The sequence below is a fragment of the Tyto alba genome, unplaced genomic scaffold, assembly GCF_018691265.1.
Source record: "Tyto alba isolate M040663 unplaced genomic scaffold, T.alba_DEE_v4.0 Super-Scaffold_23, whole genome shotgun sequence".
NCBI classification, from domain to species: Eukaryota; Metazoa; Chordata; class Aves; order Strigiformes; family Tytonidae; genus Tyto; species Tyto alba.
The window spans coordinates 7,825,845-7,840,611 of NW_024881297.1; the positions used below are offsets into that span (position 1 = coordinate 7,825,845).

At 45.0% G+C, this 14,767-nt stretch overlaps 1 protein-coding gene across 2 annotated transcripts in view; it reads left to right on the forward strand.

The window, feature by feature from the left end:
* CDS1 (CDP-diacylglycerol synthase 1) overlaps positions 1-7,293 on the forward strand; it is a 36,091-nt gene extending 28,798 nt beyond the window's left edge. For both annotated transcript variants that reach the window (XM_042797079.1, XM_032988911.2), the window contains exons 11-13: positions 1,194-1,313; positions 3,313-3,416; positions 4,533-7,293. In XM_042797079.1, the coding sequence (XP_042653013.1) occupies positions 1,194-1,313; positions 3,313-3,416; positions 4,533-4,662 (354 nt within the window). In that variant the 3' untranslated portion in view covers positions 4,663-7,293. The remainder of the gene's footprint in view (positions 1-1,193; positions 1,314-3,312; positions 3,417-4,532) is intronic.
* Positions 7,294-14,767: the final 7,474 nt, after the last annotated feature.

Below are 14,767 nucleotides of genomic sequence, written 5' to 3' on the forward strand. Positions count from 1 at the left end.
AATATGACCACGTTATGTTTGGAAGATGTTTTGCTTGGTCTCAGAAGATGTTGAGCCTTGTGTTCTCCCCAAAGAATTGACTTAATAATTCCAACTCATAAACTTTTCTGTTTGACCAGCTGAATAATTTAGCCTAAAAGAAAGGTGTCTTAGGATAACACACAAAGTAGTCAAGAAGTTAGTTGGTGTTGGGCAGCTGTGATGCAAACCAGAAACACAAGGTACAGGATTTTTCAGCTACAGATGGTGTTTATCAAGACTTGCCAGGTGAGGAGCGCTCTGCTCTCAGGGATGCGGCCAGCATAGCATTCCCTCAAAGGCTGGAGCTTGTACCACTGACTTGAAAGTGCTCAAAGCTAAGTTACAAAATAAACCCCCAAAACAATTCAAAACTCCAAAAACCAGAGAATCCAAACAAACCAAAAAACCTCAATCAAAAAAGAAAAACCCTAAATACCACAGTGAACCAAAAAACTTCCCTTTTTTTCTAATCCGTGTCAGGAAGGAAAAGAGGTATCTGTTGCCAATGGAGTCTCTCTTACCTGTAAGAACTCAAATGGGTCAGAACAAATTTCAAGTCTGTGAAGAGGCTGAGGGGAACAATATCTGTTTAAAAGCAAACCCAAAAGTATTAATGGGGGTAAACCTTTTATCTCCTGTTATTGCTGTATATACACAAAGGTGACGGTATGGCAGACAGTGCAAAATTCATACCTATCTTTTGTGAGAGCAGTTGAAAGAACTGACAGTGAATTGAGTGAAGGTGACAGGTTTGTGGAGAGCATTGGGCCACTTACTAGAGCAATACTAGGAATTTGTAGGAAAGCTCCTTTGTTTACAGGAAATGGAGCTGGAAAAGCAGAGCCAGGAAAAGACTGGACAGCCCCATTGTACGTTACGGAATTAATAGTTATATTCCTTATGATCATCTAAGGGATTTGCTGAAAACCACGTCATTTGTTAAAGATAACTCCCCTGGCAACCCCAAATACTTCATCCTGTTCGCGTGATCAGACCTTTCAGCAGCTTTCTACAGTGTGTCTATTTTTCCTTTCTTTATAGTATTACTTTGTGTCAGGAAGGCTGGAGTTTTGTGAAAATTTGCTCTGCAACAGCCCCATTTTAAGATATTTAAGCTTAAAATGCCCACAGTCAAACATATTGAAATACAGTGCTAATTATTTTTATTGTAGGAAACTGTGAATATGTACCCATTTCAGATGCACAGCATTGCACTGTCAACATTTGCCTCATTAATTGGGCCATTTGGAGGATTCTTCGCCAGTGGATTTAAAAGAGCTTTCAAAATCAAGGTATGTAATGACTCCTGTAATCTGGTTTTGTTTTGTTTTTCTCTTTGAATTAGACAAATTGGTGGGTTGGGTTTGTTTTTTTTTTAAATCATTCACTGTAGTGTGTAGTCTTTCTATTAAAGTGTGATGTTGTTTGAGCTGTTTTTTAGCATCAGCAGCAGTACTTAGTTTTATCAGATATAGATATGTGTTATTCTCAACACTTTGTGTAATCAGCACGTGACTTTAGCGTTGGAAATCTAAGAATAATTTGGCTTCCTGTTTTGGTTGATAATTACTCTTCCAAGTCATGTTGCAGAAGTGGTTTAGACAAGCCGGTTGTGAGATACGCATGACATGAAAGGCAATCTGTAGACGCCTGAGAAGCACTGACAGTGGTTTGCCCTTCGGATCGTGGCTTGGCTGTGTTTTACCAACAGCATCTGTGCTGTACGCGGGTGCCGATGTGTCAGGCTCACCGGAGCACGAGCGGTTTGGCTGCCTCTGCCAATACAGTGCCCCTCTCTAACCAGGGCGTGTGTCGGCAAATGGTGTGATGTGCTACCCCCTGTTTATTGCAAGGCGTGCGCTGCCGCTTGTGGCAGCCTTGTCCCTGGCTGCTATTAAGTGGCAGCAGGAGTATGGGAAGAGGGCAACCCCAAATTTTCTCCCAACCTTCTTTGTCTTGGTAGGATTGCTGTAATTATTACCCTGTTGCTTGTTGTTGCTCTTGCTGTTGTTCCCTACGTCACCAGCTCTGGCCTGTGCTTTGCACAGAAGCATATAAACCTCTCTGTGCTGAACTCCCATACATGTGCCTGTACTTACATCTCTTTCTTATGCCGGTTGGAGCAGCTTGTCTGGCATTTTGCTAGTTACAGCCTCATGTGCTGTTGTACCTGTACATCCAGACAGTAAAACACTGTTTGTGGGAAGAAGGGCTTTTTGGGGAAAAAAATGCTTCTGAAAAGCATCATTTATTCTTAAAATAGGACATTAAAAAGTAGAATTTTTTTTTTTTTTTTTTTTTTTTGGTAATACTTCTGGGCCCAAGGTGGTGACCAAAGGACTGTTGGGAAGACAGGGATATTGTGGAGTTGTTGCTGAAGGCAGCGGGTAGGTTAGGTTATATTCCATCAGCTGCCCTCCAGTGCTGGGCAGGTGAGTGGCACCGGTTTAACTTGCTAGCACTTGCCCCACATGACTAAGGTTGGGATTTTCACCCAGAGAATACACAAGTGAGTGTGGATGACAAAAAGGATCTATGAGGGTAATTTGACCGATAAAGTTGTTCTACAGACAAGGTCAGGTAACACAAAGGTGGTATATCGAGCTTTGTTTGCATCAGAAATATTTCTGTTTTTAAAGCAGTGATAACTTTTTCACTGCAGATTTTTTTATTCTGTTAAATATATATATGTATATATAGTATGCACACATTATGGTTTTTAACTGTGGTTACCAAGAACCCATTAAAAAAAATAGCAGGTGAATGGGCAGTATGACTTGCAAAGCCAGTGTTAGATGGTGGAAGGAGTCTTCAGGTTCCTGCTTCTCTTGTAGCAAATACGTATTCCCTGGTAACAAGTGCTTCAGCAGCAGCTACCAATAGAGATAAAGCAATAAAAGTATTAAAGAGGAGAATTAGATTCTATAGAAGCAAGAAATGACAGCCATTAGCTTAAGAGGCTTGCTATAAAATGAAGTATGTATAGGCACGCAAGTGTACTCAGCACTGGCAAACCTGCACCTGACCTACCGCTGTCCTCTTGTGTGATACTGTGGACAAGTTGCTTCATCACTTCTTTTTCTTCTCGCCCCTTGACTCACCTTTGCAGTTAAAAACTCCTTTAGCAAAGGAGGCTCTTGCTAACTTCTGGCTCAGTGCAGTGAAACTGTAGCTTAATTGCAGCCTTAATGCACTGATGTCAAGTACATCATAGTGTGTTTCATCAGAATCACTGACCATTTTTTTTTTTTTTTTTTTTTTTTTCTCTCCCCTGTCCTTCACACCCAAAAGGATTTTGCAGACACTATCCCTGGACATGGTGGGATTATGGATCGCTTTGATTGTCAGTACTTGATGGCCACATTTGTTCATGTCTATATCACCAGTTTTATAAGGTATGGGCTTTTTACAACATTAACTACTTAAGCTTGCATAGGAGCTGTACCAGAGTTATTTCATATGAGTTATGCTTTGCACTGTTAACATAGCAGAGATTGCAGGTTTCTAAATCTCATTTATACAGTGATTTCAAATACAGAACTATTAAGCAAACATATGTCACTGCCTAGGATTTGCATCAGGTTCAAGCTGTGCCTTAAAGTTTCTGTGACTGCCGTTAAAGGTAACCTGTGCACCCTAAATACTGTACAGTTTTGTGTGGCAGCTTCTTAGAAGTTTTACTAGAATTTACTGATTACAGGGGGGCATGAGGATGAGGTTTTGGGCAGGAGGATTGCTGCAGCATCTGCTTTCCCTGCATGGCTCCTGAGGAGCCTGTAGGTTGCAGTTTTCCCTGTAAGTTCTGGTATTTCTCAAGTCGCTTGACTTGGGATTTTCTGTTAAGATGAAAATGCTATGGTTAAAGAGAGGAGACAACTTCTTAAAAATACTGCTCGTCTTCCCTGAACCACACCAGCTTTCAAGAAGAAATCATAGGAATGGCAATTCTCTTACAGTCAGTCATTTTAGTTCCTGGGGCGGGGGGGGATTAAGGGGCTGTAGGTGTACAAACTGATATTTGCCCTTAGTTTTGTAAATGCATATGGCTAAATAATTATTAGATACCCAATGAGGCTGGTATTTAGAAAAGCTTGGTTTAATTTGTGTTTTTTCTTTACCAACTTGGCCAACTTTCTATTTAGTTCAATAGTACACAGCTTAACTGGCAACAGATACTAAACTAGAAAAGATCTGTTGATGAAAAATGTTAACTACAGTGATTAAGGATGAATCAGTGAATCTTATTTGTCATAAGCCTTTTTAATATCCCCGTTTGACAGCAAATACAAGGAATGCGTTATAGGTTCTGTTCAGATTGAGCTAAGGAGTGTGCTTTACCAGTAATGCTTGCCCATGCATCCTGAGGAGATAGACTGGGAGAAATCCAGAACTTTTTGTCCCCATAAAGGAAAAGGCATTGTTTGTGCAGCAAGAGGAAAATGGAAAGCTGTTGAAAAGTTTCTTTAGAGCTGCGGCTCACAAAAAAAATAATGTTCTTTTTTCATTGACAGGGGTCCAAATCCCAGCAAATTACTGAAACAGCTTTTGATACTTCAGCCTGAGCAACAATTAAGCGTGTATAAAACCCTGAAATCTCACCTTGTTGAAAAAGGGATCCTCCAGCCATCTCTGAGAGGGTAGTTTGTCAAAACGGAGGACCAGAAGAAACCTCCTTTTACAAGAAGCCTGTGGACAAGCATTGCAAATGTGCACATAGATAACAGGTAGAAGAAGAGTAGTTTGTGGTCTGAAAGAGGTCAGTGTTTCCTGAAATGAATGTGAATGCTATGACTTCCTATTAGGACACAGATCTCTTACTCCTAAAATAATGAAATTGCTTGCAAAGTAACAGCACATGTGCTGTATATTTTAGTTCCTGAAGTGGATGGCAGCAGTCTTCCTTCAGCACCCAGCCTGATAGGCTTTGTATTGAAAAAAAATTTTAAAAATTCACTTTTTAATGATTTAGTTAATATTGTATATCTTAGCAATACTTTTCTGGTCTCCAGTGGTTACTGAAGCATAAACAGATAAGGCAGGTGGTCACTTTTATGTAGCCCCATGCTGAAATTACAATTGGTCAGAAAATACTTGGTAGCCCAGTCAAAGAGGTGCTTACAGCCTGCTCTGCATCTGTATACTACCTGTATTTACTAAGTCACTATGAAGGTTAAACTCAGCTCTGTTTTTAATTAAACAGCTTTCTAATGAATTTATTTCATGCTTGCAAGAGAAAAGTACCTTTACTGAAGTATAGCTGGGCTGTTTGGGCTGTGGAGCTGCTATTTTTTTGGTTAATGTTACAGATTATAAACAAGCGTCTACATTCAAAAATAGAGATTACTTGAGAAAGTGGGATTCTCCAGCCCAGTAAAGAGATTGGGGAGAATCTGGAGTTTAAGCTCTTGGTTTCCACAGCCTGGTCAGTGTCTGAAGACAGTAATTCAAGCCTTATTCCTCGTGCCTCTTAACTACAGTGTAGAATGGGGGTATTTCCTTCTTTTTAAAAGCACTTTGAGGTCTTGAGTAAAAAGTGAAGTTTAACTGCTGTTTTATTAACATGTTACTCAGTGAAAGCAGAAACTTTTGTCTCATGGATATGCACAGTGCAAGACAGGGTGCATGGTTCTTCCGCTGTGTGTTATTATTTATTGAGAAGATCCTCAAGCAAGCTTGGGTAACCACATAGGTGTTTGAATGGAGAATTTTTATAGAAAACAGCTTTTCTGTAGACTTATTGGGACATATGAGGAAAGCTGATGCTCTGTAATTCTCAATCCTAGCTGTTTTCTAACTTTTTTCATCATGTGACATGTCCTGATACAAATAAAAAAATAAACTTTTTTTGAAATGACAAAAAATACTCCTGTACAAACAGAAAGCACAAATGCCAATTTTGTTTTGGTATACTGTATCTTGGTACAATTTAATTTTTCCAACTAATTGTAAATAAGTTTCTCTAGCAATGAATGTACCAATGCCACATACGTGTGTGTGTGTGTGTGTGTGTGTGTATAAAAAAATATTAAAAGGTGTATGTGTATATATATTAAAGGTGAAAATTTTAATTTGGTTAGTGCTACTTGAGGATAAAACAGTGGAGAAAATCACTAGGGTGGGTGATAAGCTGTACCTGTAGAATTCAGATTGCTTTTCGTTGGACCCCATGCAGTGAGACCACCGTACACTCTGTTTTGCACTTAGGCTGTGGTAGCATGTGTACAGGTTGTGTATGGAAAAGCACCCCTGTTCGTGGCCATGAAGTGTAAAATAATTCCTGCTGATGTCGGGTATTTGACAGTATGGAATTGTGTCTGACCTGGAGATTGCAGTACTGTACTGAAGGAACACTCCAAGAGGTGAAAAATGTTGCCAGCTGCCTGTCCGTCAGTGGCCGCGCAACTTGGCTGCTTAATTGGAGGGACTGAATTTCAGCCCTTTCACCAGAAAGGCAGCATAGCCTGATGGTAAAAGGGAGCACAGCCACAGCGTGGAACATGTGGAAAGGTGCTTTAAAAAGAAGGGAAGGGAGAATGAGAAGGTGAGCAAAGTAGCATACCTGGAAAACTAACTTTTACATGAGGCTTTGGTTATGTACAGGACTTTGGTAGATGCTTATGAAAAAAACACAGCCATACTGGAGCTGGTATAGCTTTATCCTGGGTATTTAAAAAAAAATAATATATATATAGAATATATATATATAAAGGTAATTGTTACTTTGGAAAATTGAACTTTTTAGTGTAATTTTATAGCATGTATAATAAGGAAGTTAAAATATATTTTGACATTTAATACAACAGAGCATTTGAAATTAATTGCTATCTATTTGCACAATAGAAAGTTCAACACTGCGATTCTGCTGTTCAATGTTAAAATGAAGAAGGGATCACTTGTGAACTCACTCATCAATTTTCTGGATAGAGTAATAGCTTCCTGCTGGCTTATGTTTGGTGTAAATAAAGCTCAGCAGGATCTGTCACTTCACAGTGACAACCAGGCTTGCTTACTATGAAGTGCATTTACCCCACTTGTTACTTCTGTTAGTTCAAGTGTTGCACCATGATCAACAGGAAGGTTCAAGTTTTTACACCAGTGGTTCTTTTCACTTGCACTTTTGTTCCAAGTTGCTAGAATTACCTGTCGAGCAAAAAAAAAAAAAAAAATGTATATTATGTAAATACTGTAAATGGTATGAGCACATAATGTCTGTTTTAGTTTGACTGTTTCAATCTTGCACTGAAACAAATGAAAATAAAACTGGGACAGAAATCCTCCTGTCTTGTATTTCCTATAGCATGCACAGTAGGTGGAGATTTCTTAACAAGAATTTATATTCCTTTATATTATTCCTTAAAGTTGTGGTCTTCGTAACAAAGCTTGCTATTCATTTCCTACCTTTTGCCCCTCGAGATTTCAGGCCATCCTTGACTCTTGCTGCAAGAAACTTCTGCAGTGTGCCTCGTCTCCAAAGACATGCAAACTTGTCATATTTTCCAAAAAGTGCTCACTTCAGTATCGTGTGGGGTTTTTTTGGGTTGTTTTTTTTGTTTGTTTGGTTTTTTTTTGCATTCGGGTACAATGCAGTGTGGCTACTACAGTTACCTGGAGCTGGCAGAAAGGAAAAGCAATTACTGCCCTCCGTGTAGGCAGTGCTGCTGCCTGCGGCCTCTGCGCGCGCCCGAGGGAGGCTGGCAGAGGCTGCCACAGGCATGGAGGGGCAGGTGTGGCAACGCCAAGACTAAATCTCTTGCTCAGGGAGGACTTGGTGGCTCCTTTTCCAATCCTGCCACATTCTGCCTCTGGAAACATGAAGAATTTTTCTGTTTTCTTGGTGTCAGGGGTTGTGAAATATTTTTGTTTTGGAAGCCCACTTCCAGTTCATTATTCCTGGCACTGCTAGCCCAGGCCTGTCCATATTCACCGTGTGTGCGGATGATGGGGTGGCAGCTGCCCTCCTCCTGCTTCCCTCTTCCTTCCCTTTTAAGCCTCGGATCCTAGGCCCTTCAGCTCCTGCAGCCCCAAACAAACTGCATAACAAATGCATCTTGCTTCTAAATTACAATTGTAACATCTGTTAAACACTCATCCTCAGCAAATCATGTATGTGCTGCGCACCTCCTCAGACTGTAGAAAACTACTGGAGAAGCACAGAAGGAGCTATCATAGAATCATACAATGGTTTGGGTTGGAAGGGGCCTTAGAGATCACCCAGCTCCACCCCCGCTGCCACGGGCAGGGCCCCCTTCCCCCAGCCCAGGGTGCTCCCAGCCCCGTCCAACCTGGCCTTGAACCCTTCCAGGGAGGGGGCAGCCACAGCTGCTCTGGGCACCCTGAGCCAGCGCCTCACCCCCCGCACAGGGAAGAATTGCTTCCTCATATCTCATCTAAATCTGCCCTCTGTCAGTTTAAAACCATTACCCCTCATCCTATCCCCACACCCCCTGATCCAGAGTCCCTCCCCACCTTTCCTGTCCCCCCTTTAAGCACTGGGAGGCCGCTCTAAGGTCTCCCCGGAGCCTTCTCTTCTCCAGGCTGAACCCCCCCAACTCTCTCAGCCCGGCCCCCCAGCGGAGCTGCTCCAGCCCCCCCAGCATCTTCGTGGCTCCTCTGGCCCCACTCGAGCAGCTCCGTGTCCTTCTGCTGTTGGGGGCCCCCGAGCTGGCCCCAGCACTGCAGGGGGGTCTCCCCAGAGCGGAGCAGAGGGGGAGAATCCCCTCCCTTGACCTGCTGCCACCCTGCTCTTGATGCAGCCCAGGACACGGTTGCCATTCTGGGCTGCGAGCGCACAGTGCTGGCTCACAGGCAGTTTTCCATCCACTGCTGCCCCCAAGTCCCTCTCCGCAGGGCTGCTCTCCATCCACTCCTCACCCAGCCTGGGTTTGTGCTGGGGATTGCCCTGACCCACGGGCAGGACCTTGCACTTGGCCTTGGTGAACTCCATGAGGTTTGCACGGTCCCACCTCTCCAGCCTGTCCAGGTCCCTCTGGATGCCATCCCTGCCCTCCAGCGTGTCCCCGCACCACACAGCTCAGTGTCACCAGTGAACTTGCTGAGGGTGCATCGATCCCACTGTCTGTGTCACCATCAAAGATGTTAAATAGCGCTGGTCCCAACGCCGACCCCTGAGGAACACCACTCATCACTGCTCTCCACTCGGGCATCGAGCCGTTGACTGCAAGTCTTTGAGTGAGACCATCCAGCCAATTCCTTTTCCACCAAGTGTTTCATCCATCAAATCCATGTCTCTCCAATTTAGGGACAAGGATGTCATGCGGGACAGTGTCAAACACTTTGCACAAGTCTGGGTAGATGAAGCCAGTCGCTCTTCCCTTATCCACCAACGCTGTAACCCTGTTGTAGAAGGCCACCAAATTTGTCAGGCACGATCTGCCCTTAGTGAAGCCGTGTCGGCTGTCACCAATCACCTCCTTGTTTTCCATGTGCCCCAGCATAGTTTCCACTGGGATCTGCTCCATGATCTTTCCGGAACATAGGTGAGACTGACTGGCCTGTAGTTCCTCATACCCTCTTTATTTTTATTTCCCTTTTAAAATTTCCTGTGGCCTGCAACTGCTTCCTGATGCTCTTTGGAGGAAAGGAAGGGAAAAGTTAGTGGTGAGTTTTCTCCTGCTAGACAGATAATGTTTTGTACCGTTACTTGCACAGAAATAGGAAAATTTTACCTTCGACAGACAAAACCCTTTCCAGGCATGCTTGCTGAGGCAGTTGGGAGGAGCTGCTTTCAGGGATACTAGCATAGCAGTGGACTGGCCTGACAGCCAAAGTAATCCTCACTTGTGCAGTTGTAGCAGAGGGAATTAGTGACTTTTATTCTTTTTTAAACATTAACTTCACTTGTCTTACATGACATTTAAGCCACATTGTGCGGAGTCCCTTTGTCCAGCTTGTACTAGAACCTGTACGTAGCTAACATAGAATTGCCCTTTCTCTTGCAAATAGTTTAATTATAAAATGGATATTCAATTCCATGGCTTAGCAATTTCAAGTTGCATAAACTCAGACTTAAGTCCTGTATCTGACAGGATTCCAGAAACAGGTGGTAATATGTCACCCATAAACACAAAATCACAGAATCATTTAGGTTGGAAAAGACCCTTGAGATCATTGAGTCCAACCATTACCCTAACACTACCGAGTCCACCATTAATGTGCCGCTGAATACCACAGACACTATGATTTGTTCATTGCATACATATTGCAGCTGATTTCCAATACTGATGCTTGCTCTGCGAATTACAGGGACACATTTTGATCTCTGAAGGAACAGATGATAAAGATGGGTATTATTAGGATTTTGTTAGCACGGATATATCCTTTGGAAGTGAGTAGGAGAAGGCAATATATTCTCATAGGGAAGACAAGGTACAAAACTTCAGTCGCTTTTAATTGCCACCAGTTCACTTGCACTTGCCTAAATCAAGGTGCAATAGCAGCAGTTTGCTTCCTCAAGCGGTTGCTGCTCCCGCGCAAAGCGACCAGGCCAGCTGCCCCCCGCTCAGCCGGGACTCCAGTTTTGAGCTAATCCCACACACAGATTTCTGAGGAAGAGGGTAAATTTTCACTTCTGCTGTCAGGACCCTGCTCTTTGATCGCAGGAAATTAAATACTTGTGCTATCTGACAGGAATCGTGCACGCCTCTAAAGAAAACATAGCAAGAGCTCTAATTGTACAATAGTGCCTTATATTAACTACCTAACGGTGGCTAACTGTTGGGGTTTGTATGTACTTGAAGGGCGTGTGTAGCTCTGTGTACTTTGACCTTGTTTCTAGTGTGACAGACTATCATACCCCTCCAATGCAGGCTGTCCTGAGACAGGGAGGAGCAAGCTCTGCCAGACTCCGTGCTGTGCCACGTCCAGCTATACCAAAACAAGCTTCTGACCTCAAATTCACATGGAAGCTCTGTAAAACTACAGGGCAGGTCCTTTCTTCCTGCAGCAACTAAGATGCAGGCAAGCCGCTGGGCAGTTGACTCATATTTGCTTCGAAGCAAAAAATCAACTTGAAAACCAACATGTCTGCATTTAAACTAATTGTGCCTAACTGTGCACAACCTTTTCCTTGTACAGCATCCTTCGGGCTAACTTTCAACCCCTGCACAACTGGCAGTAGTGATGCTTTGAGGTATCTCCCCTACCACATTGCAATCCTCCTGAGCTATACCTGAGACCAGCAGACAAGGTCCTACCTGCTGCCTGATTTTCTCAGCCACCTGCCCCAGAATATTTAAGGCCTGGCAGGCAAGGCCTGATCATCCCTCTCACTGCCTTTCTTGCAGAAGCCTTGTTTCAGCGTGGGTCTGGTTGTGAGCTGGCTGCCTGTGCGGGGTCACTGGACAAGTCTGGGCTTTTCCTCAGTACGTGTCTTCCTAAACCCCCACCTGGGTAAGTGACCAGGCTCTAAATCTGGATGAACCTCAGGCTTTAGTCAAGGAGCATAAACAACTTTTTTTTTTTTCTGGAACCATTGCACCTAGGGACCTCATAGCATGCACCAGGCAAATTAACTTGGTTTTCACATCCTGGAGTAGAGAAGCATGTTTATCTTGAACACAGCCAGAGAGACCAACTCTAAGACACACATAAGCAAAAGACGGAGGGAGAAGCTGCCATTCCAGAGCAAGTCCTTGCCAGAACTGGGGTGAAACCCTGAACACCAAGTTCACTCAGTGCATGGGTGGCAACACAACGTGACCGGTGGGAAGGCCCCGTCCCCTTGTTCCTTCTGTCCCTCTGTGCAAGGCAAGGAGCTGTGATGGGAGGAGGGACTGAGCCCCGTGACGTTGGGAGGCTCCTGGGTGGCACAGGGGACACGTGAAAGGGGGTGGATTGGGCTGGGCAGACGTGAACCAGGGTGTCCATGCAGTGTGGCCAGGCAGCAAGTTTCTCAAGTCTCTCAAGGCGATGGCTTCTCAGCCAACTGACAGCAAACCTCCACGACTTCTTGCCAAAGGATCTTCCGGGTGCATAATATTTACATGGGTTTGAGACAAGTCTGGACAACACTGAGGTTTGTTAAATAGACAACACCGGTATGTGGCCTACGATGAGCTGAAAATTATGGGAGGCCAGAGGAGTACTTGGAGTGTCCTAAACACCTGCTCTGTCCTTATGCTTTTGTTGCCACCTGCCTACGGTCAGTGTTGGACACAGGACACTCAGGTGAACCTTTGGTCAGATGGAGTACAGCCCTTTTATTCACTGACCTTCCATTTGCTGTCTAACTCTCAGTCTCCCTTTTTAGGCTCAGTTTGTAAGACTCAGACAGCCTTAGCTGGGTCAGGCTAACTGACAAATGTGTGTCACCTGCAAACAGCCTCACTTTGTGGACCCGACTGCAGAGGTTTGCAGACAGTGCTCCCTCTGCAATACATGGCCACCACTCCCACTGAACTTGTTTTTTCCCTCTTTTAAACAAAACAGAACAGGTAGTCCAAAGAAACATGCTTTACTTTTTCCACAAGCATTTCACCAAGTATCTATGCAGAGCAGCAGGACCTTAAATCATGCCTGGGCTGGATGTGCTCACGCCAGCAGGGCCAGGTGCGCCACAAGACATCCCTCACTGTCTGCCTCGTCCTGCCCCAGGGCTCCCACCCAGGCACTGCCGCTGGGCTTGCAGCTCTCGGGTCGATGGGCTGAGGCCAGTTGTATGAGGCTCCACAAGGCTCAGTGCCGGGCCTGCGCCTGGGTCACCACAGCCCCCGGCAACGCTGCCGGCTCAGGGAGAAGTGGCTGGAAAGCTGCCCGGTGGAAAAGGACCTGGGGGAGGTTGGTCGACACCCGGCTGAATACGAGCCAACAGTGTGCCCAGGTGGCCAAGGCGGCCAACGGCATCCTGGCTTGTGTCAGCAATAGTGTGGCCAGCAGGACTAGGGCAGCGATCGTCCCCCTGTACTCGGCACTGGTGAGGCCGCACCTCGAACGCCGTGTTCAGTTTTGGGCCCTTCACCACAAGAAAGACACTGAGGTACTGGAGCGCGTCCAGAGAAGAGCAGCAAAGCTGGTGAAGGGCCTGGAGAGCAAGATTTATGAGGAGCGGCTGAGGGAACTGGGGTGGTTTAGTCTGGAGAAAAGGAGGCTGAGGGGAGACCTTATTGCTCTCTACAACTGCCTGAGAGGAGGTTGTAGAGAGGTGGGTGTTGGTCTCTTTTCCCAAGTAACAAGTGATAGAATGAGAGGAAATGGCCTCCAGTTGTGCCAGGTGAGGTTTAGATTGGATATTAGGAAATTTTTTTTCACGGAAACAGTTGTCAAGCGTTGGGACAGGCTTCTCAGGGAAGTGGTTGAGTCACCATCCCTGGAGGTATTTAAAAGCTGTGTGGATGTGGCACCTGGGGACGTGGTTTAGTGGTGACTTGGCAGTGCTAGGTTAATGGTCAGACTTGACAATCTTACAGGTCTTTTCCAACCTAAATGATTCTGAGATTCTATGATTAGAGAGGACAAGACTGACAATTTAGCTAAAATAATAATGTGGTCGCTGTTTGGAAAAAGAACTGGCAAGCCTGGACTGTGAAAGCAGCTTTGGTTAGGGACACGGCAGCAGGAGGGCCAGAGCTGTGAGGGGGAGCCCTGCCAGGTAGAGTAAAACCAGCACCTTTGTCACACCTGCACCGGGGCATCAGTGGTCGGCTTCTCAAACAACTGCTTGTATTTGCACAAAGGGATGTTTATGGACTCTATAATCCCAAATGCTTGATCTCTTCAGGAAAAGGACATATTTGACTTCATGGGGATTAAATGCAGAGGTTGCTAATGTAGAAGTGAAGATTTTAGGAACAAAATCCCTTCTACTAATATCCCCCATGATTTCACAAGTCACAAATTAGTACCTCTGCAATGACTGACAAGAGTAACACTGTGTCCTGCCATGCGTCCAACCACCGGTTTCTTTTCCTCTTCCACGACCTCCCTGTAGCCTCCATCTCCATCCTCCTTGCAAGTGGACACACCTGGAAGGACCAGCTTTGCAGAGGCATCTGCTGCAGAGCACTGACCCCTTGCAGAGAGCACCTCCCTGCCCGTCTAGCAGCGTGCACATTGGGGTGTGACAAAATTCATGTTTCTAGTAGGGGAAGTGGTTATGGTCCCCCCAAAAGATGATTTGTTGCACTGAAGCCTCCTGAGGTCTCAGTAACAAAAAGCAAGCAGCTGGGGAACACCGGGGAGAATATGCAGAGAACTGCAGCTTCCTGGCAGACAGGGCGCTCCCCTGCCAGGGGTTGTGGAAACACTGAGGGCTGGGCGTGCACAACCAAGGGTGGCCTTAAAAGAGATGCTGCAGCCTCCTGCCGCTCAGTGCTGGAGAGAGCTACAGCCCTTTAGCTGAGGCAGTCTTAGATTATGATTGCCGAAATGGGAAAAAAACCTCTCATATAACCCACTTAAAAATAGAGATGCTGTAACAGTCTGGAGAGTTGTGGCATCTGTCATCCCAGCCAGTCTCCTATTAATACCAACCGGAGCAAGGACCACACGGTCAGCTGGCTGGCCACGCAGCTGGATCGCAGAGCACAGGAACGAATACTCTAGCTGATGCTCAATGCTGCCCATTGCAAAGTTTGCCCTCAATAACTTGTGATTTTGTTTTAGTCCACATTTTCTTATTGATTTATTACTTTGAGTTAAGAGCTAAGATTGAACCAGTCTGCAACAGCATTTCCTGCTGCTATTTATTTTTTCTGAGTGTGGGCTTCAGGAAAAACCCAAGACAACAATG